We start from the raw sequence: 26,602 nt of genomic DNA, 5'->3' as shown, positions 1-26,602 counted from the left end.
GGAATTTTCCACATTATACCAGACTTACAAATAATACGCCTAATGAAAAAAACATTGTCCTCATAATTAGAACTACAAGCCAGGCCTGGAAAGCCAAAATTTCTCATCATGCCAATGAGTCTGTTTACTTCTTTGAGACTAAGTGCTCATAACAGGAGCAAGCAGTGGAACAGCAGACATTTGTACTACTGCTGGTGGAATCAGCAGATGATATTGGCAGTCTAGCTGCCTTACTTTTATCTTTGCAGTCAATGAGGGAAGAAAATCTCAGAATATTGTGGCTGTAATTATCTATGAAAAATAATTAAAAAACAAACTGTAAGCTACTACCTAAAGAGAAGCTACCAAAAATAAGCTAAATGTGCCTTACTGTAACTTAATGGTGGAAAAAATCTATAAATGTCTATAAATACAATAAAAAATAACTAGAACTAAAGGAAACACTAAAAAAAAAGACTAACAACTGTCAATAACACTCGCAGATTTAATTAGCTGTGTTCTGTTGTCTGTTTTTTTCTACGGAAAATATATGACTGGAGTGATTGACTTACTGGGGTATAGGATCAGTGAAGCAGAGTGATTTACTTTTAAAAATAGAAAAATTGGAATTTTCTAAGTTTAAGCCCAAATTCAGATGAGTTGCAGCATTCCAGCAAAACAGTAAATGGGGACTGTATAAAATGTGCCTTTATGTGCAACAACGTTTAGATAGTAACCTGCTAAATTGTCCCCTCCTGAGTTTGTGAATCAGAAAGTGTTCAGTATTTTAGACATTTAAATTTTGAACTGCTTTATAGTTATATTTATTCACACATTCATTATTTCACATTGTGCTCATGCCAACAACCATTATTTATATTTAACTTTATATTCCACCCTACAGCCAGAAAATTATTTTTTTGTTTGAAAGACAATAATGCCATTTGGGGTATGTAAAATTGTATAGACTCGGGAAAACTATCAATAAATAATAAAGTAAATTACAGTATAAACCCATATATATTTTATTTATATCAAAGTAAAAAAAACAATGCTTTATCCACCTTAATGTGCTTTTTAATGTCATTTTTAATTGTTGCAGTGGAAAGGAATCCATTCACATGAATTTTTATTTTTATACGTAAACGTGTAAATGAACAAACAATAGTAAAAATGGTAGTAAAGAATCCAAATTAAGTCTTAGTTTAACTAAAGCAACATAGACAGTCAAGCCACATTGCATAATATATCTGTATGCTACTCCATCCACACCTACTACGTGTTTGCTGTACTTTTCAAAGCATAGATATTTGATTTCATACATGATGAACTCTATGTCATTTGGGAGCAATAAGAGTCGAAACATGCATTCCCAGGGGAAATTCATGTGCTTGTTCAATGCACAAAATCAATACCAATATTTGAATTGTATTCTTTAAAACTCTCCAACTCATACACTAGGGTTTTCAAGTCCTGTGATTTGTGAGCATATAAGTGCTCTGCCCTAAGGTCCCATATAAAAATGAATTAGTCTTTGCTCTTTAAAAGTAGATACTTGTTATAAAGCTGAGATAGCTAAGATTGTAAATAAATCTACTTCTTGTTGTTACAGAGAAAATAAATCTTAAATGTTGAATATAGATAGATAATTATTAACACATTCAAGTGTACATACCACCACCCTACTATACTAATGTAACTTTGAATGTAATATACTTACCAAATATCTACACCTACAGTACATATCAATATTAAACACATTCTCCTTTACATCATAAGCCTAGTTAACATATACATCATTACTTGGAACACATGCAAACTAAACATGTTGATGGCCCACAGTACTTTATATAAATAGGATTGTTTTTAACAATGCCAAACTCTTCTCAGATAGTTTTTTTTACTAATCGTTCAGTTTTACTAGCAAAAATAATATAATTGAGGAGTTAATTGATAGAATGATGTAAATATATGGGGGGGCTCTTTCACTAGCAATATATTAACTGGTGTTGTTATCATTTTAAGGGCAATGCATAGTCTTCTCTCTGTTTGTTACTAAAACTAATGTCATCTACATTAATGTTTAATGCAAACATTCATATGAAACTCCAGTTTAGAAAGAAGGGATACCTAGTGTTAAATAACTTCTCTGTCCCCAAAAATATGATGAAAAGAACACAAAAAACACATAATAACAAACAAAAAATCCACGGCATATGAAACAAGTACAGTATAAGCAATTTAATTGGACTCTCAATGTCTAAACATATCATAGCAATCAGATGACAGTGAGGTAAATGGATTTTATTGTATGCAATTGGACATTTCCACTACTTTTGGCTTCAGATTTAAAAATATAGTATCAGATTATAAACATGTATTTTTAGATAGTATTATAATTCTCCATTGGTACAGAAATAGTGTGAATGAGCAGAATAAATCCACGGAAAAATATTTTTGACATAGTTCTAGTTTTAGAAGTTACTTTTGGACTGCCAATCCATATTTATATATCCTCGGGGCTTTGAATCTACTTAGATAAAAGTTCCAAAGTCATCAGGACATACTTATGCATCATTCTGACTATTTCAACAGACCAAGCTGAGAATGCCAGAACTCATTTCCTATGTAATTCTTGACAGCTGTCACTAGGAGAAAGCAATCTCCTGTGCTCTATCACCTGGATTTACAATTGTGTCCACCGGGTAAATAGTAATGAGGGAATCCTTCGGCACAGATGCCCCGACCAACCAACCTAATTGTGTTATGAGATCTTTATAAGCGAGTCTTATTATAGTGTCTAATATTATCATCATTAATATAATAAAATAAATGGGCTCAAAATATGTGTTCTTATGTACTGCTGCTTAGTCATTTTGTCATTTATTTCAGCTTCCATAGTATACCCAGTCATATTGTGTAAATTGTTATCTACGGTTACATAATGTTAATTTTTCATGTAGTCTATATTACCATTGTATTACTTATAGATACATTATAGATACAAGTTTATCAACAGAATGTGCCTGAATTATTCACATATCTTCTTTTATTACCATGCATGTACAATGATATTTCACTGTTGCTGACAACAGTAAATCTCATACCTAAGCTTCAATGGAAAAGTGGTCATAATAGAATAAAAGTATAATCCCATTACTATGAATTGGATTTTAAAACTAAACACATAAAGAAGATAAGCATATGCAAACATTACTTAAGTACAGCTATTTTTAACTTAAAATATTACTGCACGTTAAAGCTTTTTTTTATTATTACAGCTCAACATATTTAATACAAGTTTGTTTATCTTAAAAGTAAAAATAAAAACTTAAAACATTTTGCTGACAAAAAATACATTAAGCATTATTTCTGAGAAATAGTTCACTGTTCTTGCAGATGCTGTGTTCTCATTAGCAAATTTATTTTTAGTCTTCTATTTATAGCATGGTACATGGAATTTGAATATTAGCTCTAGTTCCCTTGGTAAACTAACAAAGTACAATTCAGCAAAATCACACAGTCACCCTTTCCATTCATCATATTCTCAACACCTAACTATGTAAAAAAAACATCACCAGGACAACAACATAACATCACACAGGGATCCTGATGTGCTCCTGAATTGCCTACATGGAAACAAATACATAGAACCATCCATATTCAAAGTGGTACACATCTTATGATGTGCCTGACTCTTATATGTATGCTTGGTTTGCTACTAGACAGTGCAACCTTACACCAATCCTATACTTCAAACATGTATGATTATCCTTACATCCAACTCTGCCTAGCCCATAGTTGAGACAACATGCCTTCTCAAAACATTACCTACATGAGAATGACCCATTACAGCACAGTCGTGCCTCTTCAGTCATCATTGAAGAGGCAATTCAAAAGTATACAGCTCTGCATCATCTGTACTAGCGTGTATTTAGTTTTGGCACATGCAGTGCAAAAACAAACCAGATTTGCTCCACCGGCAGGTGTGCGCTCAGCACTGCATTTAAATTTATGATAATATTTTTAGATGATAAATCAACACTGAGAATAAAAATCCTTGATATAGCTATTGAGTAAACATGAGTGATCTATGTAATTATGGACAGATTTTTTTGCTCATAAACTGTTGCTAAAATCAAAACAAATAACCTCTCCACACTGTGCATCTTTCTTGCTAAAAATGTGCATCTTATTGGCATAAATAAACTGGAAGTGACAAAACTATTGTGCTAGCTTGCACTGATTCATTTGATGTATGATAAATCTGGGTGTGACTGTGTCTGAATCTGTGTGAGAAAGGCTTCAGTGCAAGCAACCGCAGCTTTTCCTCACCGCAAGTTCTGTTGTGTTCCATCTGAGACTTTGTGCATGTTTAAAACTAATTCCTGTGCAGTTATAGTGGAAGACAGCATCTCTAGCACGCTCCAAGTGGCGTCTTGCTGCATCTGCCATTCGCGTAAGATGCAAAACTTTAAGGAAAATATGATACTCTACTCCTCTCAGCATCTCAACTGAGGTGCACATCTCAGGCTGTATGGTATAAATACACTAGTTGTACAAGGACACATATGTACCGTGTTTAGTGACAGTCTTGTCAGGGTGTCCCAGTAACGAATTGTAGATTGTATACTGTACAACACAGCAGTGAACATTACTACCATTCCTAACGTTCTTTTATATGCACACATATGTAAATGATTTCTCATATATGTATGACACTTTTAGTTTAATGTCTTGCATAATAATTTCTAATATATACAAACAACCAGAGGTGCAATATGCATGTTGTACCTTCATAAAACAATATGCTAAATTTACTGAATCTACAGTACTTCTAAGACAGTGTGGGTGAGATTTACTAAAGGGAAAATGCGGTAAAACCCCTGTTTTACCGCATTTTCATATGTACTAACCCCCGACCGCTGCATTCTCGCCCCATAGGGTATCGCCATCTTTTTATGGCGATACCCTATAGAAGCCTATGGACTTCTTACTGCCGCCGCCGCCGAATCCCACCGCATCCCCACGCCTACCGGCATACCTAGGTGGACTGTGAGCTGCTGCTGGTGCGGCCCCCCTCCTTCTTCTCCCCCGCAGCACAGCCTTGTCTCCTTCTGGCTGCAGGGGGGTGGAGGAGGAGCCTGGGGACTTCCTGCACACGTCACCTCCTGGGTCTGGGAGGTGACGGAGACCTCCGCTGACCCCTGCAAACATCATCACGGGGGGCCTCCTATACCACATTGTGATACTAATCGCATATGTTAGTACATATGCGATTAGTATCGCTGTGGTAGGTGGCAAGGGGCGGCGATGAGTAATAGTAAATCCCGCCCTGTGTCTGATATCAATATTTTTTTTTCTAACTGATAACCTATAAATTATGTTTTCTTTTCGAAATTCTGACATTACATAAATACTTGACAGATGATTTTTAATATTCATTTTTAAATTTTACTAAATGTGTGTGTTTTAGGCCTGGAAACACAACATCAATTTTGATTGATTGGAACACAACATCAATTTTGATTGATTGGTTTTAAACAGAAACAACTAAGTAAATTTTTTGCAGCTGGCAGGTTTTGGGAATTTTCTGTATAAATAAATTTTACAACAAAAAAGGCAACTTCCTAAGTGTCAATATGTTGTGCTAATTTTAAAGGATTTAGTGATATATTAAAAATGTTTGATACCATTGATTTGTTTTGTATTGTATCTTGTATAATCTTTCTGAAAAGATATAGATGTTTTTATAATTGCTTTTCTTACAGTGGTAAACTGTACAGATCCTGGCTTTGTGGAAAATGCAATTCGTCACAGACAACAAAATTATCCTGAAAGTTTCCGATATGGAATCAGTGTGACGTATCATTGTAAAAAGGGTTACTACCTTCTAGGATCTTCTGTTCTTAACTGCAAGGCAATTGGCCTGTGGGACAGGTCATTGCCCAAATGTATCCGTAAGTATTCCAAGAGAATTTCTGTAAGAAACACAATAGTAATGTAGGGGAAGATGTATTAACCTGGAGAAGGCATAAGGAAATGATAAACCAGTGATAAGTGCAAGGTGATAAACGCACCAGCCAGTTAGCTCCTAACTGTAAATTTGCATATTGAAGCTGATTGGCTGGTGAGTTTATAACCTTGCACTTATCACTGGTTTATCATTTTCATATGCCTTCTCCAGTTTAATACACCTGCCCCATAATTTGGTTTGCTTGCCATAGTTTCATTCTTGAGTGGAGTAAATTATTTGTGCTAGCTTTCAGGACTTTGGGCTTGATTCATAGATGTACACTACTTTCGCCACTGCAGTATCTTTATACTCACTGGCATTGGATCAACTGCAGGAACATCAAACATCTGAGTAACCTTCGGGTTACTCAGGATGTTTGGCAAAATCATGCTGCCTTTGCCAATGAATCAGCATTTAAGGGCAGCCACTAGTTTTGGCACACCCAGAAAACAAGGCAGACATTTCACCATTTCCCAGAATGTTCTCTGTCCCTGCCCATAAATGCCAGCAGGATATCAATCATGCTTTGGCTTTTGGGGAACTGTGACTAAAGGTGCCCATACACTAGATGATATTAAGAGTGATTTGGCAATTTCCAACGGATCAGAACTACAAATCATTCATAATAGTGCAGATCGTTCAGTGTCTGTGAATGATAACAATCAAGATGCGTGGCCCTGCTGGTCGTTGGTCGGAGCTTCTGATCTTCCCTGCTGCATGGAAGATCTGAAGCTATCGTCAACTACAGCATGCTCCTGTATGTAGCCACTCCCAGATATTAAGATATATCATAAGATATATCTTATGGGTATTGTACTATATCGTTTGCCCGGGACTAACGGGTAGCTGTGGGGGGAGTTCAAGGAAAATCGTTAATGAGAATGCATCATTTACAGGTTGTCTAGTGTATGGGAACCTTAACATCGCAGACCCAGACCTGCAGAAGCATAGTGCAGCTTCTGCGCTTGTGCAAATATCAAAACATCAGATATTTACATAAATATTGAATATATGTAAATCTCTGAATCAGGCCCTCTGTCCTCCAGTATGAACTTTGCTTTAGCGACTTGTATTTTTATGACAACTGAAGGGAATTCAATTATGGCATAAAGTTCATACTGCAAATTATCTGTTTTAGTAAAGACAATACCAGTGAATTGTATGATGACCTTGCACCAAAATTATATCTTTTTACAGGGGAAGTAGTTTTGGCACACAGTGTAAAATGGAAAACGGCATTTTTTTTTTATAATTGCATATATACTATCATGCACAGCCATGCAGTGTGGTCTAAATAGTATGTTTTGTGTCATTATTGATGTCCATGCATTCATTATTTTAACCAGGCATGGCAAAGCACTTAATCTGCTCTGTCATTAGGTATCACTACGGAAACTGTTCTATTGCTCTAAAGCTTACAACAGGAAAGCAGCACACAAGTTGTGTTGCACTGTATGTTCACTCTGCAACTTGAGCTCCCAGCTTTGTCATGCCCAAGGCAACTGCTTCCACTGACTTTCTGCCAAGCTCTTGTTCCAGCCCTTACTTAGTATACAGTATAATTTACATTTCAGAAAGGTATTATTATGAATTTAGATTTAGTAAACATTGATCATTCTTCCAGTTAGGATTCTGAATTAAAACTACATAAATATATTAACGTAATAAAATCTAAACTGAATTTATAAAAAATTACTGTTTGTAGCAGATCCTCAACACTAGATAACTGAATTAAAGCAGTTCTCCTTTTATTATTATTATTAATACAGATTGATCAGTGTAGTAATAATTATAACTGAACAGATCTGTTACCTTGGTATGAATCAGGTATCTTTTTATAAAGCTAAGGTAAGTCTTTTTTTCATGGAAGAAAAGGGCTTATCTGAACATTTCACAATTTACTAACAGGTAAATGCTGATAACTACCTGATGTTTCCTGCAGTAAATCTCTGCAGTATGTCCCCACAGACTGCTATGGGCATCCCATTTTAATAAGTGAAGAAAAGCATAGCTTTTCTCTGCTAGATAATGCTTTTTCAGAATAGAGTTAGTAATATCTCGCAATGGGAACCAATGAATCAGGGCCGGTTCTTGCCCTTGTGGCGCCTCGGGCAAAGTATAGGGGCGTGGCTTCAAATGGGGGCGTGGTCAGTTAACCCCCATTTGTTCCCACTGTAGCGCTGCTGAAAGAAAAAAAGAAAGAAAAAAAGTATACTTACTATCCCCGCTCCTGATTCCAGACCGCTGCAGACCTCCTCCGCCCTCGCCGCTCTTCTCCTCTCCTCGATCTGTGGGAGAGACATTATTACGTCTCTCCCATAGAACAGCAGAGACACTAGAGGTCAATTATGACCCCTAGTGTCTGTGCCACTATGCTGTGCGGTGCGCGATGACGTCATTGCGCACCGCACAGCAAAGGTCCTCTCCATGAAGGGAAACTAGACGCTACACGTCTAGTTTCCCTTCATGGAGAGGACCTTTGCTGTGCAGTGCGCAATGATGTCATCGTGCACCGCACAACAAAGGTCCTCTTCATGAATGGAAACTAGACGCTATGCGTCTGGTTCCATTCAAAGCGGGAGGCACAGCGGGGCACTGCAGGGGGCACAGTGGTAGATCTTGCCATGGTGCGGCGCACTCCGGAAGGCGGCACCCTGGGCAAAAGTCCTGCTTGCCCGTGGCAAGATCCGCTACTGCAATGAATGCGAAGAGGCTTTGCTGGTTCCTCTCAGTGTTATTCATTTTGGCAGGGCCGTCTTAACAGCATTGTAGGTCCTGGGCAAGTAATGTACTGGGGCCCCTACCCACCCATTCATAGGAAAAAATAAATAAAACAATTCACAATTTATCCCTCCTGGGGTCCCGTGCCCTCTGTCAACATGTTCAACGTATATCAACATGCTTCCCTACAGTGAATGGCTGTTAGCACTCTGGTTGTTACCTCTATCCATCCATCCACCAGTATGCAGACAGCCATTCACTGTCTGGCTGCAGGCTGGGAGACAGGTATAGATGTCCTCCCCCCATACTCGAAGGCCCCTAGATTTGTGGTTCCATTAGCAGCTGCCCAGTGTGCCTACATATGTGTCCCGCTACAGCTTTGCTGCTTATAGCAGCATACTGTATCAGGATCACAATGCGTAAGCATTGCCACGTGTGTTCATATTACTGCCGGCTCCCATAGAAGTTAATGGGATGTGGGTGCACATGCCTTTCCAGCTCCCATTGAGGTCTATGCATAGTGGGAGTGTATGTATAGCGTGTGCCCTACTTTTCCATGATCTGTGAGCTGTGATGGGTATGCATTGCAGCCACAGTGTAAAGTGACATATCTGTATATGTTAAGATGGCCCTGCATGTTGGTGGACAATAACCAAACACATAAAACACATAGTATACATAATACTGTAACTCTTCAGTGACACCTTTTGGCAGATGGCAACCAGAAGATTACCTCACCTATGAGCAACTTGACATGGTAAATTACATCAGAAGAATATTATGTATCACTGTAATATGAAACCATGTATTACAATTCTTACTGCAGGGTGTTGATAAATAGACATGCTAGCTATTTTCAACCCTTTTCTTAAATCAGCACATATTTTTCACATTTTAACATAGATCGCTGGGCCTGATTCAGAGGTGGGTGTAAATTGGGTCAGTGGCGCACCTTCATTTACAGTACTTCTGGCAAGATACAGTATGCAAATGTCACAGAAGCTGTATTTTGTACAGAGTGGCCTTCCGCTGGCTTCTCAGCTGCACCACTTGCATACTAAGTTGCAGCATAGGTCGCACATTGGAAACATTGGCCAAACCATCGGACCTCTAAGACACCCTATAATTGTGCAAAATGTCTGTTGCAACAAAGCCACTGGGGTCAGTGAAACTGCATCTGAAGACAAAGTTGTTGGCTGTGACATGCCCCAAGATGGTCGTGACAAAGCTGTTTTTTGACACCACTCCCTGTGACCTCCCCCAAATGGTAACTGGCTGTCAATCACCTTGCATCTAAATTAATCACAAGACCATCACGGTATGTGTGTGTCATGACCTGATCTAAACTGTGTCCACCTATGTATCAGGTTCACTATGAGCTGAAAGTATGCTCTACTTCCACAACACGTAAAAACACTGGAGGCTGTAAGTTAAAAGAGCCCTTAAACTGTTTCATCTTGTTTTCAGAAGATAAGGATATTGCATCTCTTTAAAAAAAAGAAAATAGATGTTGTTTAAAGGTTATATGTAATAAATATGTTATACATTCAGCTCCAAAGGCAAAGTCTGCAACAATTTCCGCACATCTGACCTTGAAACATTCTTTTAAAATAAGTAATATCTTGAAAACATAAGTTTGGATGAGTTATAATACCATTTCAAGTAAATATATAGTTTATGCTGCTGGAATGACTCAATTGCAGGGATAAGCTATACAGAAAGACAAAGTAAAACAATTGGACAACACGTAGACAGTTCTGGAGATTCCACGGGGAATGGAAGAGGTTGTTTTGCTCTCTGTAATTTCTTTAAAAGTGTTCTCTATTTAAGATTCTTGTAACTGTAGAAATACTATGGAAGAGACATGATTTACTGCAGCCTTGGACACTGCCCGAGAGAAAGGAAACTATTGAATTAAAACATAAGGGATGAAATAATGGAAGTGTTTACTTGCTACAATTGAGAAATTTTATTATTATTTAGAAAATGTGCAAAGGCTAATAAAAAAAGGAACAAGATTGTTAGATCCTGTGTTCAATTTTATGGCTTTTATTTTTCCTTCTCAAATGATCACTGTTTGCTCTCGGAGCAGTTTTTAAGGAAATGAGGTCTGAGGAAATAAACAATTAAATTATTTTTACTTTCCCTTTGTGCCATCTTTCAATCTACCTGTTGCCATTAAGATAAAATTAGAAGAGTTGCAGGAAATAGAAACATCATTTGGAAAATTATTTACAGTAGTTGAAAAACATTCTCATTAACAATTTAACACAGTAATTGCATCTAGTGTATGCTGCTTCTGCATATAAAAATAGAAAAAACATTTTATTGTATCCATGTATTTGCTTCTTTCTTAAAAAGTGTTTTCCCAAACAGTTATTTTTCTGTTTTTGATTCATTATACAAAAACTAAAATAAATAATAAACAATTCCAACTTTTCAACACAAATTAATGAACCTCCAGATAACAAAGATAACAATTATCAATTCTATTTAATGTTTACAAATCTATCAGTCTGCTGCTCTCCAGCTGTTCTACAACTTCAATTCCTAGCACACATTTATGGGTAGAGCATTTAGGGGCCTATTTATTCATCTACACACTTTTTGCCTGTTAACTGTTGTCTGTTATCACTGCTGTTCTCAGCAATAACAAATAAATTGTAGCTATTTAACAAGTAAACTCATGCCATGACAGTGGCTGCCATAAGATACTTAGATAATTTGGCGAAGAGTCTCTAGTAAAGAGATAAATATAGTATAACTTCAACTAACGTTTTACTTTCAGGCTATATCCCACTCTAATCACAGTCAAAAGGGGTGAAATCAGGGCAACAGAATGTTTTCAGTTTTGGCAGGGGGGTGGGGCAAGATAACCATAAAGAAATTTAAAATATATATATATATATATTATCTGTTCTACCCATTCTTTGCATGGGAGTTTCTGATTTTCACAGTTGTAAATATAAAATAAAGAGTGTTAAAAATTTGGTAAATCTATGGAGATGTAAATTTGAGACGTCTTAATGTAAGTAAATATTAATCCATGGTTCTTGGCGTTACCCGAGGAGCACCCATAGCAGATATGGTAAATAGTGACAGGACCATTTTTGTAGTTTATTAAGTACTACACACTGGAGGTGTAATTCAAATTTTGATCTGATTGTCCGTTTGGGCATTATCATTCATGCACTGCAAGCCATGCATCAGTAATGATGTAATTATGTCAACTCCCTTTTCATTCACTTAGGGGAGGTTTATTGCATTTCTAATCATGTAGTTTTCCTATTTCCCACCTGCAGAATACCTATGTTAAATTTAATTTTCCTAACATCGGAAAGTAAAAGAATTAGTGATGAGTGAGAGAGTGAGTGCTTTTGCATTTTTGTAGTTTATAAAATTCTACACACTGGAGTAGCAATCCAAATGTTCATCTGATTTTCCAATTGTGCATTATCATTCACATAATGCAAGACATGCATTGGTGATGGCATCATTATGTCAACCCCCTTTTCATCTCCTTAGGGGAGGTTTATTAAAATTCTAATTATGCAGTTTTCCTATAAATTTCAGCTTCCTAACGTATTGGGAAGTAAGAGAATTGGGAGAATTAGTTATGATTCAGTCAGTGAATGAGGGCTTTCGAATATATATATATATATATATATATATATACAGACACTCACTTTTGCAAAAGAAAAGAAAAAGAGACCAGCACTCACGTTTTGATGATGAAAAGAAAAAAGGGGTTTATTCCTTACAGAAGAATCGTCTGGACATGATCCTAGTGCTACCCTGATGAATACCACAGAAAGTTGAAATGGCCGTCGGGCTGTAGTACTAGGATCATGTCCAGATGTTTCTTCTGTAAGGAATAAACACCTTTTTTCTTTTCATCATCAAAATGTGAGTACTGGTCTCTTTTTCTTTTCTTTTGCAAAAGTGAGTGTCTGTATCAATTTCCAGGACCCTGCACCACCATGTCAATTTTATTTAGAGTGCTGTCATTCTATATGTTTTGTATATATATATATATATATATATATATATATATAATGGGTAAACATGTTTTATGGATATGATATTCTGTGCTACTACATTTATTGACCAATAATTTACTATTTATAGCAATATCGTGTGGTCATCCTGGAGTTCCAGCTAATGCTGTTCTAAGTGGAGATACATTTACATATGGGTCAAGAGTCCATTACTCTTGCACTGGATCTCATGTACTTATAGGAAATTCAACTAGAGTTTGCCAAGAGGACAGTCGTTGGAGTGGAACAATGCCTCATTGCTCAGGTATACTGGCACAAATATATATAAATGATTCCTGAAGTTATGAATTATGTTACATTGTCCTAAGAACACATAATGTATTGTTTTGTATGGGTCATGGGAAGTAGCTTTAAGATGCTGTGTCTAGCTTGTAGTTTTATCCAAAATAAATAGTTATCAACTATCACAGATGCTTTATGAGCATCTTGTGTCACCTATGGTTATTATCAGAATAGTCAAATATACCACTTGGTTGAACCATTATACAGTAAAACAACAATATTTATGGCTATAACTATAGTCACATAATGAAAAAAGGGGAAAAATAGGGAAAAATAATATAGGACTACTAACTTTAGAATACATGCTGCCAAATATTTAACAAAACTACTTGTAACATTACCAAATGTATTTTCTAAAGTTCAAAATTTTTTACATCTTTGTATCAGCCATTATAGGGAAAACCATTATCGCTGTCTTTTTTTAATAAACAAAATTCTAATTAAACCACTTAATCTTTGACACATAAGTGTAACTAATGTAATAAAAAAAACCTTAATGATACATCCTTAAAATTTTAGAATATTTAATATGGGTTGCCTGGGCTTTACTTAAGCTCAGATACATTTAATTCTTAGTGGCTTCAGAAACATTTACATGTTGATGACTTTATTGATATCAGTATTTATTGTATAGTAATAAAATAAAATACCATTGGACATAGTAAAGTGCTTTTGGGTATAACTGTAGGCTGGGGAGGACCAGGGGACAAATTAAAACAGACTTTATAGTATGGTTGATCAATGATTAAAAATAAAAACATGTCCAGGAACAAACTTTTTAAGGACAAATCATTAGAACTGGGATTGTTCTGGTAAATTAGGGATAGATGTCAACTACTGTATGTGCAAGAAATAAAGTGTTTACAGTTAAATAATTGTATACTGCATGCTGTCTGTTCTATCCCTAGAGAAAAAAAGATATTTACTGTGTTTAATTGGGTTGCATTTTATGGGAATAATCAGGAGCAGTGAAAGGTCAAAGCTTGCACAGTATATTTAACTACTAGCTACCAGCTAATAAAAGGGCTCTGTAAAGACTGCAGATTTGTGAATTCATACAAAGTGGCATTACTAGCGCTCACACAACAAACACTCACTAATATCAGCACCACTTTACACAATCAGGATCATTTATTAAATTTAAAAAGAAAATACATCCTTGCAGAGAATAAAAGGATTTGTGACATATAGTGATGCAGCTAGTTTAATTTATACGTGAAGTGCACCCATGTAAAAATAGCAGCATCCATCTGGGTTGAAAAACATAGCATCGCATGATTGGAGGAGCTAGGCAAATTGGAGCCTTTCTAGCTAATTAATTCATCTGTGTCCATCATGCACATTGCCATAGTGGATGACCCACAGTGTGTGAGAGCTATTAGATATAACTTTAGCTGTGATTGAAGCTTTTGTTAACTGAAAACTATTTTTTATCAAAGTTACTGGACTTTAAAGCTGAGACTAAAAAGTGAATTTTATGATGCATATATGGAATTTTTCATTTACTAACTTGTCCAATAACAGTGAATAATTAATTTAGCTTAGTTGTCCATTATGAGGAAATTCTACTAAAAATAATGTCAAGGTTGAATATGAAAATTACAATTCAAGAGGCGAATAGATGAAGTTGTTACGTTACGTTTAGAAGAAACAGAGATATTTAGAGTTAAAGATAAATTATGAGAACAATAGAATTGGACATACAGTTGCACTTTTAGCCACAAAAATATATCACTAAATAGACTACCAACATTTAATATAACATTGTTGCTATGATGCCTAGATCATAGCAAATTCATCCATAAAACAAATATTTTTTTTCAGAAAATTGTTACATAGCATCTTTATCCACTTGCCTCTTTATTTATTTACTTTTTTTAAATGGTGATAAGGCAAAGAATTAATATATTTTAACTATATAATTTAAGGAAATAATCCGGGAATATGTGGTGACCCAGGTATACCAGCCCATGGATCTCGTCTTGGAAATGAATTAAAAATAAAAAGCTTACTCCGTTTTCATTGTGAAATGGGATACACACTCATAGGATCTGCAGAAAGAGCATGTTTATTGAATGGCTCATGGTCAGGACTACAACCTTCCTGTGAAGGTAAGTTCCAGCTACTGCAAGGATTCAAATTAAGTTGCCAAGATAATATATCTAGAGCAAGAAGCAGGATTACAATGAAGATACCATAAATTAGTTCACTGTGACTTTAGTAATAATGTTTGTTCAGATACTGTAGGTAAAAAACATACAGTTATATAAATCTGTTGGGACACATGGAGGAAGGTATCATCCCTAAATCAACTGTCCTTTGTTCCCCACATCCTATCTCTTTCTAAGACCTGTCACATAAAGCTAGCATACATCTCTATAATGTTCTCATGTCTCTCACAAGGCATTGTACAATCTGAATTTCATGCTAGCATGAATGCCCATTCTGCTTAATTAATCCATCATACAACAAGATTTTCCGCTACTTTCCAGACCTTCAAGCATTCCCTGAAAACTCTCCTTAGTCAGCAACTTTATAAAAAAAAATCCTGAACTGCTCTGTTATCATCTCTAGGCTATTTTACCAAATTACAACCACTTTAGACAGGTTATGCAAAATTTTAATATATTCTGTTTTCTGTAATCAAATAAATCTCCAACCCCAACATTTGCTTGGACTGCTAAGTATCACAAAGCACTTTTTCCTTTGCAATCTGGCTGGATTGATATGCTGTACATGACACTTTTATCATCATGGGGCATATTCATTATCTGTGTCCTATTGGCGACCAATAATTATATATCCAAGTTGGTGTCGGTAAAGTTGCAATTGATACTTAAATGCTAATATAATTCAATAATGCTCCAGTAGTGGGACAACTGCTATGAAGTGCAGCTGTCCCACGATCCCTATCACTAACACATTAACCTAAATTGAGATGGTGACTGGTGGCAGTGGTCAATTTTGGATCCCTGTTCACTCTATGGATCTTCTTCTAATAGTACGGAGTGGGTGATCAGGAACTAAAACTCTCTAAAGATAGCATTGGTTCCTGAAAACAAAGTCAGTTTCCATTTTTGGAGTCTGTTGAATATGGCGAAGAGAGAGTGCACATTGGGCCAATAATAATAATAATAATAATAATAATAATAAATGGGCCTTTTACTAAATATATGCAGAAATAAATGTATCCACTTGTCTAGTGGGCCTCTAAGGGGTAGATTGTAAACTAGCCTTCAGGAATCTCTTATCTCTTTTTATATATATCAATAGCTAGTCTTGTTTATTCAGAGCCTAGGCAGTATAGTATGCTGGTGATATATACATATAGCTTTTTAATAACAATAATTTAATAATAATAATAAACGTCATCAATGAATAATAATATGATCAGCTAGATAATACAAATGTAACATGCTTGAAAAAAAGGGAGATGATTACTTTGTATGGATGTTTATCTAGCTTGCTTAATACTTATTCCTTATTCTAGTTGTTGAGATAGAAAATGTTATATTAGCATAATTTATACTATGCTAAGTAAATGGACAGTAAGATGAAGCAGAGATAGAGGAGGTAATGTAGAGCAGAACATATCAGTTTGTAGAGCACCTATTGCATGAATTTTCATGCCATGTTTTCAGAAATAGGGGCATGCAAATATGGGCGACAAAGTGTCATACACATTTTGATCACAGATACACTTACAACCAAAATGGCAAAACTGATACTTGGAGATGTTGTCATACGCGAGATAGTCGAGATACTGTACATGTGGGTGAATAAACACATTTTTACATGCATGTTTCTTTTGAGCACTATAGACCTGATTAACTTTCAACTCTGTATCAGGCTCAGTGTAGTTTTGATTCTGATGCCTTTAGTATTTATCTTAAGCATATTCTTTTACAGTGCATAATGCATAATGATCTACAGTAATCATACATTTACCAGGCTAAGAATGAAAATCTTAGACATTAGATTTCAATATAATCACATGATGTTTAAATGAGCTTAAAGGTGGATATACAGTAGGATTAACTTGAAATAGTTTCCCAAGCAAAATGTCAAATTTAAATAAAGGCTTAGGGATGGAGTCAACTGCACCAACTGGAGAATAATTATTATATACTTAGATGCACAATATAAAGTATGGAAATATAAATTATATGGACTACTGATGTTTTCTTGCTTTCCAGAGTCAAATAATTTTTTAATGATGGTAAAAAAGAGCCATCCCATAGAAGAAATAAAAATAAAATGTAATGTTCATGCAAAGAAAAGTCCAAATGGAAAACTCAACATGCATTTACACTACAGAGTAATGCTAAGTGAAGTACTAATACTATATATGGGGGACTGTCTGACCTTTATAACATAAAACACAAGTAAGATACAATATATAGTTTCACAGATTGTAGAAAGGCAAGAACATAAAACAAAGTGCAGACACCTTTTTCAGAGCCTAGATAATCAACACAATATAGCACTGCTTTACAGAGTGGATTAATTACTATCAGTTATGCCTAAAGCAATCTTTAAAACTTGAGTTTTATATTATTATAATCGTTATATTAACAGTAGCTGATACAAATACATTCTCTTATTTTAATGAGTATGTCATTAGATTTTAGGCACATTTTAAAATAATGTCACACTATTTAAATTTGTGTCATTGTTTGACTATTAAATATTAAAATAGTAATTTAACCTAGAAACAGACAGGAAAAAATAGATGAGTACATCACAAAGTCAAATAAGTATACATTTGCACAGATCCAGTATAGGAAGAAATGTGTTCAAATTGTATAATATGTATTCAAATTCTAAATGATTACTGTCATACTGTCCAACCCTTCATACTTCTACTAAAGTGATATTTTATTTTATAGCTGGAAATAAAACTAAAGTAATGCATGATTTAACATCTTTTCCCAGTGTTAGCCTTAATGTGCCACATAAAAATAATGAATACTAATTCCATCCTTCTAAACTAATTTCAATGTTATGTAGTATATAAAACACTAAGAAAACACAAATATTTTGATGTTAAAAACTATTACAAGTTTAACATAATAACATGCTTATATTAGGCTTGCTTATAAATAGATGGCGGGATGTAATGGATTCAAAGATTGCTGGCAGTATGGAATGCTGGCCTATCTCGGACATGTTTTAAATGAGCTATCAAGTACAAGACATGGTTTTGCCTTGTACATCCCACCCTTAATTATAGTCTAGTCATGTGGTCAATTATCTAGTAACCATTCCTTAGCAAGGACTTTACTACCACTGTGTTAGAACATGCAGATAAAGAACTGGGCCCTATGAAGTGTTGAGTAGACATGTGTTGCCATACTGTCCCACCACCACCACTAGAAAATGTTGCTATGTAACCAAGTGCCTATTACTACATACCACTCATATGAATGTATGCTATACTCTTGAAAATGTGTAGACAGTGCCCTTCATACTATCCAATAGAAGTCTTAGTACCAAGGATTGTCTTTAGTGAAGTAACCTTCAATTATCAGTAAGTTAGTCCCTAGTTACAAAAAAAGTGAAAAAAAAATGTTTTTCATTATTCCAGGGGCACCCATACTTGTAGTGGGGAGTCCCCTCTTTCAAATTATGTGATCCTTTAGCAGCAATTTCAAGATTATCACCTGTGATTACCAGATAATATTACCCTGGTCTATTTCTGTGTGGCATTAATTTTTCAGTGGCATTACACCCTACTCACCCAATGGTAATTTTGTGGGGTCCTATTCATTCTCCTACCATCTCTTCCAGTGCCAAAAGTTCACCCCAGTGGCATTATCTCTACACTGTGGCACTTACCCAATCCCCCATAAAGCAGAAATCCAAAGTGAATGCGTCAAGGGAAGACTGAGTCCCCCTGATGCAACTGATCTCTGCACTCACAGAGATCAGTCTAACAATGTTTGGGGTGGGAACTAAACTGGTAGCACAACATTCTGAGGTGCAAGTTCGGCCTATTTTATGTTTATCAGGGATTTTAAACTCTGTTCCTCTATACCCCCAATAGACCATGTTTCTAGAATTTCTTTAATCATGCACAGGTAATTTAATTGATTTTTCTTGGTCAGCAACTATACCACCTGTTTACACAGACAGAAATTATGAAAACATTACCTGCTGGGGGCTCTTAAATATTGTAGTTGGAATCCCCTGACATGCATCATCCATGTCAGAGAGGTACAAAAAGAATCTACTTAACAACACATATTGGTAATTTGCTATATTTCTAATTTTATCTACCTGATCTACTGTACCTCATCTTAACAAAATCAGAACAACCCATGCACCTAAGTCTGCTGCAGTAATTATTATTATGAAAAATAATAGTATATTTCACAAAGCATTACTCGATCTATGAGACATTTAATAGATACTAGCATAAGCTAAACATTAGATATACTGTATGAGCTAACAGTAAGTGAACATAGTGCTATCTGATTTACTAAGTTCAAAAAAGACACAAAGAAAAAAATAATGATATAACAATGTACACATTCTTAAATGTGTAATTGTGATATTTATTGAATTTCCATTATTCTATTATTGTTTGCTTACTGTGTTTTATCATTGATTTGAATAGGATAAACAATTTAGGTTTTAATATGACTGGCTAAAATTAAAGCTAGTGTTTTCTTAATTAGTTAAGTGTTAAAGCAATTAAAATCATTGCCCATGTCTCAGTGAGGTTGAAATGGACTAGCTAGTAACTAGAGCAGGAGATCTCAACAGGTTCTACTTAACTATTGTGCAAAACCTTTTTATTTAAAGCCTCCTGTGAAGTGTTCCATTTAAAGAAGCGCAATTATTTTCTACAGATTATTATTCAGGCAGGACAACAAATGTGCAGCACATGACCTAAGAACAATTATTGCCATTAATGAGCAGTGTTGGAATCCAAAATGTTATCCTTAAAGAAATCAAATTCATCAGGGCTACATTAGTAACTGTACCATGCATGGTACTAATGAGATCCCTTGCTAGGCACCACTATGTTTGGCTTGCTGAGCAAGTGTATCAGATTTTTAAATCATTGTTAGCATTTAAAGGAAAAACACTGACATTTATGTTACATCTAAATAAAAACACAATATATAAGCTTTTCAATCCTACAGAAGTATACTATCCTCTAGTACTAGATTCATTTTTATTAACTCGGCTTATGTACTATATATTTTTATTTTAGTTTCATAAGTTGTTTTCATAAAAAGCTTTGTAGATTTCATTCATGTTCTGTCTGATACAAACAGGGAATATAGACTTATATTTGCAATTAAGTCAGTAATTTCTCTCTGCAGGATAAGTTCACTGACAATTATTATTTCAATGTTTATAATCTTACACACCATGCTGTATGCCAGGTTTTTAATCTTTCTTTTACAAAGCATCTCCACTAAAGTTTACCATATACATCTTTTTTTCTTTATTACTATTTGTGAATCAATTAAAAACATGCATATCACTTGATGAACAGAAACACGGAGTTAGATTGTCACCTATTGCTTATATCAGTAGCAAGACCAGAGTACCTAGAACAGTAGTGGCCAACCCGTGGCTCCCGAGCTGCATGCAGCTCGACTAGATCCCGCCTCCTGCTGCCTGACACACTTCTTTTTTTTTCAACTGCACCGGCCCGTAAGCCAATCAGAGCTCGCAGACTGGCAGCTAAGGCTCCTGATTGGCTGACGGACCGTGAGCTTTGATTGGCTCACAGATCAATGCCTAGTTAAAGACAGACACCACTGCCGGAGACTGACTGAAGGGCAGGAGAGGTGCATGCTGCGCTCTCCTCCCTGCCCTCATAAGAAACAGTAGCAGTGTGGTGAGCAGCACTTGGGGGGGCACTCTGGGTACATGTGTTTTTGGCACAGGGGGCATATCTGGCACTGTGGGGACATGTGTATCTGGCACATGCTTAAGTAGCAGCATTACCTACTTACCACCCTCTTTGCCACCTTCTGCATGTTTGTGACCTGAGGTCACTCATGCACAGCAGCTGGACACACAGTGAGGAGGATTTGGATGGATCCTTCTTCATAACTCCAGACCTCCTTCCCATAGGAAAAAATGAGGCTCTGAGAACCAGTGCCATCTGAAGATGACAGTTGTTCTCGCAGACAAAACTGTCCATTTTTGGAGTTTGCCGAGTATTAGGCTGCCCTGTTGGACCGCTAATTAATGTCCCATTACATAAAACATGTGTAAATTAGCATTTTTACATCTGTAATGGGCCATTAAGTGATCATCCTAAATAGTATATACAGTAACCATTTTAATGCCCAAGGCCCTGGGACATAATTCAGCTCTGATGAGGGGAATGATACATAAAGGATAAATATAATGAAGCGATTATGATGTTGTAAATCTAAAAATCATAAAATGTAAGCATTGATATATATATATAAAATGGGTACAGGGTATGCAGTGCACATGTGCCCTTGGATCCAGGGGGCCCACATTACACATCCAGCACCCTCTGAATAATCAGGTGCAGTGCCCTGTTCTGGAATAAAATGATCAGTGTATAAGTTCCCCATGTGTTGTAATCCAAATGCACTCAATAGAACAAAATTATATTTCCAACTAGCAGTATTTTGCAACACGGTGATCTTAAATCCACCTGTAGTCTGTAACATGGTTAATAAAAGATGAAGGTCCCTTGGTAATAAATACAGTACTTCACGAGACATCTACATATTGTAGCAGCAAAACTTGTAATGAATGGTTAGCACTACAAATTATTACGTCCATCCTGACCACAGACAATACATCTTTCCAGTTCTCAAATTCAGTATCAATCTCCTCAATGAGCAGTGATATTAATGACATGTTTCTTGTTCTGCATCGGACATTTTAAATTTCTACTTTACAGATCCTGAAATTCATGCACATAATATGTTTGGAATTTGGAACAAAATTTTCCTTTAAAAGGTTGACCAAAATTGTTGTTTTCACCATTAGCTTAACTTCAATATGAGCTGAGCAGTGGGAATTTTACTCAGCCCTCAACTTAAACTTATTTCAACAAAAGCAATGTAGATCAATAGCATATCCTTTGCAGTGTTCTCTTTAAGATAAGTAAGTGGAAATAAAATACTCTCCCCTGAAAGACTCATTTCAGAATCGAATGTATTACAATTGTTGCCACTATAATTTCCAAATTGCTCATTGTAACCATTATTGTGGCCAATGCAAAAATTCCATGTAATGAAATTCCTATACACTGCAGTAAACCTCTGACTTACATAGAAGCTGTTACTGCAGAGTTGGCAGCAACAGCCCCCAAAAACTCTATGGCAATATGGACCCAGTTTAGGCTGATCATACCTCATATATACTTAGCCCCATGTTTTTTGGTCTTTTTATGCAAATATGAATTTGCTATTAGGCATCGACAACCTTAACATTATTTTTTTATTATTATTTATTTATTGTTATTTCTATACTGTAACACTTTACAAAGACTTTCTGATCATTCACATCAGTCCCTGTCCCAGTGGAGATAACAATCAATACACCATTGCCACATACACACACATACTGTATATAGACACTATAGTTCATTTTTGTTGGGAGCCAGTTAACTTACCATTATATTTCTTTAAATCCATGCAAGCCCAAGGAGTATATACAATCTCCACACAGTGGTATTTGAACCCAAGACCTCAATGCAGTAAGGCAATAATAGACCAATTGTGCTGCCCAGATGTTTCTCTAATACAACAGAAACAATTCCTATTGCACAGATGATAAATACAAATTGTGCTTATACACAATAATACAGACCTGTGGGGTATGCATAGGGCTCCCATATGACCCAGTTTTTCAGTACAGTCCGTTTATTTGTTAAAATAAATCATATATATTTTTTTTTTTGTAGGTAGATATTGGCTCCTGTTACTAAATTTTACATTAGGAAAGAAGCCTGGACAAAGCTTTGTGAATAGAAAGCTTTTAAAATGACAATTTGATTTTGGTTTAAACATAAAGTAGTCAAATACTGTAATTGGACAATGGAGCCACCATGCATTTAAGTTTATATCAGGAAAAGGATGGAGAAGTATACAAGTGGAGAAGTTGCCCATAACAACCAATCAGCTATCTACCTTGACGCTGATTGATTACTATGGGCAATTTCTCCACTTGACTACTTCAATCTTTACATTGTCTTATACATCTTCCCTTAAATCAGTTCTTATATTACTAATTTTCTCAGAAAAAATGCCTTAAATAAACCATTCATTTTCACTATTGCTTTGGTTGGTGTGACAGACATAAACCTACACACTTATCTCTACAGTTTAAAATCAATTCACTTGCATTAATGTCACTTGTCACTTCTATACCTGTATGTTGATTTTAGCTCTATCTTTCTGACAGCGGTAACCTGTGGAAATCCTGGAACTCCAGCCAATGGCATGATCATTTTCAGTGACGGAATACTTTTTTCCAGCTCTGTCATCTATGCCTGCTGGGAAGGTTACAAAACATCAGGGTTAACTACTCGACATTGCACAGCCAATGGAACCTGGACTGGAAGTGCTCCAGATTGCTCAGGTTAATAACCAAATCACTGTCACAACAGATTAGAAGAGTGTCGAGCAGTGTTGTATTTATGCACAGAATGACTATTGATTTTCTATTGTCTTTACTTTTTTATTTTCTTTCTGGTCTCCAATTAACATGGCTAGCTTTAGCTTATTTGTCTTTATTTAACTAAACTATGTCTTCTGCTACACTATTAAAAATGTCTCTATATTTCAGTTCTGTTAACTTCATTTAATGTAAAAAAAATTGAATTACAGCTTAGCACATTACTTATAAAATGTTTAGGTTTGTGTATTAATTTAGTATAGTAATGCTATTTTTCAGAAGGAACACTGGGGGTCATTCCGAGTTGTTCGCTCGTTGCCAATTTTCGCTATATTGCGATTAGTCGCTTACTGAGCATGCGCAAGGTTCGCAGAGCGCATGCACTTAGTTAATTTACACAAAAGTTAAATATTTTACTCACGGCATAACAAGGATTTTTTATCGTTCTGGCGATCGTACTGTGATTGACAGGAAGTGGGTGTTTCTGGGTGGAAACTGTCCGTTTTCTGGGAGTATGCAAAAAAACGCTGCCGTTTCTGTGAAAAATGCGGGAGTGTCTGAAGAAACGGGGGAGTGTCTGGGCGAACGCTGGGTGTGTTTGTGACGTCAAACCAGGAACGAAACTGACTGAACTGATCGCAATGGCTGAGTAAGTCTCGAGCTACTCAGAAACTGCTAAGAAATTTCTAATCGTAATTCTGCTAATCTTTCGATCGCAATTCTGCTAAGCTAAGATACACTCCCAGAGGGTGGCGGCTTAGCGTGTGCAATGCTGCTAAAAGCAGCTAGCGAGCGAACAACTCGGAATGAGGGCCACTGTCCCTGAACCTGTAGTTATCCATGACATATTCAGGAACATTGTTCCTGAACCTGTTCTGACCCAAAATGTATTTAACATAAGTTGTATTAAACATTTTATTAAAATGTTTCTTATTAAAGTCCCATTTGAGGGCATTTTTTTCTATATACTATATATATATATATAAATATATATATATATCCTATTAAAAATCACTGCGGCACTCGGAGTCTTTCCTCATAACAACGTGTATTGAGAATATCATGCCACACCAAGGTGTGGCGTGATATTCTCAATACACGTTGTTATGAGGAAAGACTCTAAGTGCCGCAGTTATTTTTACTAGGCTATATCAAACAGTACCCTGGAGGCACCAGAGCAGATCACCACCAAGTGATTGGAGTGCCGATCCATGCACCATTGGTGTATATATATATATACGCAGGATGAATTACGCAATGCTGTGTTGCCCTCCTTATTAGTTGATGCAGCTGCAAATCACCTGGAGACAGAGCCTGGCATTCCTCTCCGGCAAAGAAAGAGGTGGCACTCCACAAACTTGTGTAAATTGAGTAAATGATGGCAAAATTACATAAATGCCATTTGCCAATGTTTCAAGACTTCAAGCCTTTTCATTAGGGAGCGCGGACAGAATAAAGTACAAAGTGAAAAATTTTTAGTAAATTAATATGTAACTACTTGCATCAGAAATGAATTAATAATTATTCTGTTTATATTGTGTAGAGCATATGCTTCAAAAACCATAAAAAGATTCACATGCCTTGGTGCCCCACCTGAAACCGCCTATGTTGGGGAGTGGGATGAAAAGTGCAACAACGTGTCCTGTCTCATGTTTCGGGGCAGCTGGTACCAATGAGTTGTCCAAACTCATCTGGTAAGTGGTGATTATTGGGGGAGAGGATCCTGTGTTCACCTCCTAATGTAAGTAAGAAAATATGTGACATATTTTCTTACTAACACTAGGAGGTGAGGGCAGGTACCACTCCCCTAATAATCACCTGAAACCACCTATGGTTATTCTGGCCACACATCCTGTTGAAAAGGCTTCAAGCCTTGAAATGTTGGCAAATGCTGCTAATGTAATTTTTCCATAATATGCTCAAGTACCACCTCTTTCTTTACTGCAAGGTTCCATCTCCAGATGACTTGCATATATATGTATATATATAATTATTTTTATTGCACAGAGAAGTCTGTGCATTTCTTTTGCAAGTCTACCCATTGAGATTTCAGCACTGATCCCCACTATTGCAGTAGGACTCCATATCCTAGTGTGACCACTCATGCTTGCAATAACCTGGTAATGATTTTGCCTTTTTACAGGGGGATTCCATTCTCTCTATCCCCTACCTTTACTTTCACCTGACCAATCTACAAGCAATGGTGCAGTTTTCTCTTGTAAAGGGGGGCTAGAGAAACATGTCTGGTCTTAAATTATTTACTCATTTTTTATGAATACATTTTACTAATCATTCACTATTAATGTGTTAATTATGATGACTAACATATCTAGAATGCTGTTAAAAGCATTTGTGCACATCTATGAGCACTGGTGCTGGTTTCACTATTAGAGATTAGTTGGCATTACCTTATAATTTATTTGATGATCAAAATCAGCATGTATTTTTGAACCATGACTTAAGTAGCCCACACAGGTTACAGCACAAAACAACTGTACCTCAGCTGCTCTTGTTTGCCCAAGATCCACGACAATTATGGAGTCAACAATATTTACATTTGAGAAAACACTAACCAATTTATTATTTTCAATTATATGGGAGCTACTGTACTTTATACAGTCTATAATAATCAGGTGCGCTGCTAATTAATTATGTTCTAATAGGGTTATTGATATATATTGCTATTATAATGTGCACACTCATTATAATGGGGGCAATACTTTTCTTCTACTATTCCAGGGGTACTACTATACCTTTCTATATATAGAGGTGGCACTATTATTTATTTATTAGAGACAGGGGCACTACTTATAATTTTATTAATAATGGGTGCAATAATTTCCCAGGCACTGGTATCCACTTCCCAAGTATAGTAGAAGGGGTCCAGTGCTGCTCTTCTTTTTATCAGGGCATTTCA

General features: G+C 36.0%; 1 protein-coding gene across 1 annotated transcript in view; it reads left to right on the top strand.

The window, feature by feature from the left end:
• Positions 1–26,602, top strand: part of CSMD1 (CUB and Sushi multiple domains 1) — a 2,470,978-nt gene that overhangs the window by 2,379,677 nt on the left and 64,699 nt on the right. Inside the window, 4 exon segments of the mRNA XM_063916678.1 lie at positions 5,751–5,939; positions 12,845–13,018; positions 14,985–15,167; positions 23,473–23,649. Of these exon segments, the coding sequence (XP_063772748.1) occupies positions 5,751–5,939; positions 12,845–13,018; positions 14,985–15,167; positions 23,473–23,649 (723 nt within the window).

This window comes from Pseudophryne corroboree, chromosome 4 (assembly GCF_028390025.1).
Source record: "Pseudophryne corroboree isolate aPseCor3 chromosome 4, aPseCor3.hap2, whole genome shotgun sequence".
Taxonomy (NCBI): Eukaryota; Metazoa; Chordata; class Amphibia; order Anura; family Myobatrachidae; genus Pseudophryne; species Pseudophryne corroboree.
The sequence above is the reverse complement of the archived record's forward strand: the minus strand, read 5'-3'. Positions and strand labels throughout refer to the sequence as shown.